The sequence below is a fragment of the Notothenia coriiceps genome, unplaced genomic scaffold, assembly GCF_000735185.1.
Source record: "Notothenia coriiceps isolate Sejong01 unplaced genomic scaffold, NC01 NC01_scaffold00032377, whole genome shotgun sequence".
Lineage (NCBI taxonomy): Eukaryota > Metazoa > Chordata > Actinopteri > Perciformes > Nototheniidae > Notothenia > Notothenia coriiceps.
In genome coordinates this window covers 542-2610 of record NW_011365078.1, presented here as the reverse complement: position 1 = coordinate 2610, position 2069 = coordinate 542, and the positions used below count along the sequence as shown (strand labels likewise).

General features: G+C 37.2%; 1 protein-coding gene across 1 annotated transcript; it reads right to left on the bottom strand.

Annotated features, from left to right (window-relative positions):
• Nucleotides 1-244: 244 nt before the first annotated feature.
• On the bottom strand, nucleotides 245-1243 carry LOC104960771 (protein furry homolog-like). Its single transcript, XM_010788926.1, has 2 exons — nucleotides 1131-1243; nucleotides 245-464 (listed from the first exon to the last, which is right to left on the bottom strand). The coding sequence occupies exons 1-2, from the start codon at nucleotides 1217-1219 to the stop codon at nucleotides 284-286; spliced, it is 270 nt and encodes an 89-aa protein (XP_010787228.1). The 5' UTR covers nucleotides 1220-1243; the 3' UTR covers nucleotides 245-283.
• Between the last annotated feature and the right edge of the window lie 826 nt (nucleotides 1244-2069).

Sequence of the window (2069 nt, the reverse complement as noted above, 5' to 3'; positions counted from 1 at the left end):
CCCCCCCTGCCTTAAGGGACTGATTATTTTTAAAGCACATCAAATTAAACATAGCACTGCATTTAAATCCCTGCTAAATATCAGTCATCCAAATCACAATGTGTTTTTGTCTCTGGGGAAATCAAGTTTATCATTAATAAAAATAATAATGTTTTTTGAGATAAATAAAATTTGTATGAACAAAAAAAGTAAAAGTAAGAATGTGAAATTAAAAGATAAAATCAATTAAATTCCAAGAAATCGCTCCTTGCTGTTATTGGTCACGGCAAGATTTCCTGACTGTTTAAAGTGAATCTGACAGAAATATAAATATATAAATATGTATATATAAACACAAACGGTGTGCAGTGTTCACCTGAGCGATGAACTGGATGATCTTGACGAAGATGTTGAGCGGAGTGTCTCTGGGAACGACGCTGCGAGAGCCTTTGGGGAACAGAGCCGAGACGATGCTGAGCAGACGACTGGAGAGGAGAGGGAGGTTTAGGATGGATTACACCACAGACAGATCAGGGACTACGCGAGGAGAGGCGTCACACATTTACTGCAATTTAGTAGAAATGTCTCTTTTTGATTAATTATATTAAGACAATTATTTTGCTATTTATTGTTTTTTTTCTAAAAAGTCAGAATTTAGACATTTTATGATTTTCCTAGAAAAAAAACGGAATATTTAGATTTTATGAAAAGTCAGAAATTTTGAGATTTTAGGAAAAAGTCAGAATTTTGAGAATTTATGGAAAAAGTCAGAATTTTGAGATTTTATAAAAAAAAATCAGAATTTTGAAATTTTATGAAAAAGTCAGTTTTATGAATTTTATAAAAAAAAGTCAGAATTTTGACATTTTATGAAAATAGTCAGAATTTTGAGGTTTTATGAAAAAGGTCAGAATTCTGAACATTTTCTGAAAAAAAGTCAGAATTTAGAGATTTTCTGAAAAAATTCTGAATTTTATGGAAATAGTCAGAATTTAGATTTTTTTGGAAAAAAGTCAGAACTTGAATTTTTTTTTTTTTTAAGTCAGAATTCAGATTTTTTAATTTTTTAAGTCAGAATTCAGAATCTGAACCGTTTGATTTTCAGTAAAAAAGGGTCTGAATTGTGTTGAAATCAAAAAGTGTGTGTTTACCTCTGTGTGACGGTGTTGCTCTCACACTTGATCCTGATGATGTAGACCCACAGCAGTCGGTACAGAGACTCCAGAGCCACGCGCGACATTTTGGGGTCTTTGTTCTGCGGGGGCAACAGAGACATTAATTATACATAATAAATATAATTATTTATAAATGTCTCTACCCAACTGCTGTTATCTTGAAAAGAATCTCATATCAAAACAAAACACTGGGATCCTGTCAGCCTCTCACTGAAGAGTTTCAGTCACATCTAAACAAAAAGCCTCCACTGGACTCCTTTGTTTACTTCCCCAACATAGTGACATCACTATGGAACACTCACGCTCCTATTGTCGGCCAGCTAACCAATCAGAGCAGCTCTGGTTTCAGACAGAGGGTGAAAAGAGGAGCTGCAGCACAGGCAGTAGGAGAAAAATAAAGAGCTTTTTGAACATTCAGACCCCATTTACACGTTAACTTTACACACGTATGCGTTTTCAAAAATGTCTTCCGTTCACACGCATTCGATTCATTAACGTGTCCGTTCACACGAGACCGCTGGAAACGCTGTAGTACATATGCCGGGCCTGTAAGTGGCGCTGCTGCCGCCACAAAATACACCAAAAGCAGCGAAGAAGACCCCGGAGCATGGTGTGCTCCTGCTCTCTCCGGTAGTCCACCAGCAGATGACAAACACCCACCTCTCCGCCTCTTCAAGGAACGAGGGGACCGTGCGGCAGAGTTTCCGTTAACATTTTTTTCGCGGTCAAAATGTCCGTTGAAATCTTCCGGACAAAATTAGAAAAGTGCCGGTCAGAGGTCTTCTTTGTTATTTATTGAGCTTTAAAACAAATTGATAACGACTCTATATAATAATATAAGAATAAAACACAGAGCCTCTCTTTTCCTCCCCCTCTTCTGACAGCCCAGCAGCTGGTCTCTGAGCAGGAGAGGTG

Coding starts and splice junctions, on each gene's coding strand:
- LOC104960771 (XM_010788926.1), bottom strand. CDS start 1,219: ATGTCGCGCGTGGCTCTGGAGTCTCTGTACCGACTGCTGTGGGTCTAC. Junction 465..1,130: donor AGCAACACCGTCACACAGAG/GTAAACACACAC, acceptor TCTCCTCTCCAG/TCGTCTGCTCAGCATCGTCT.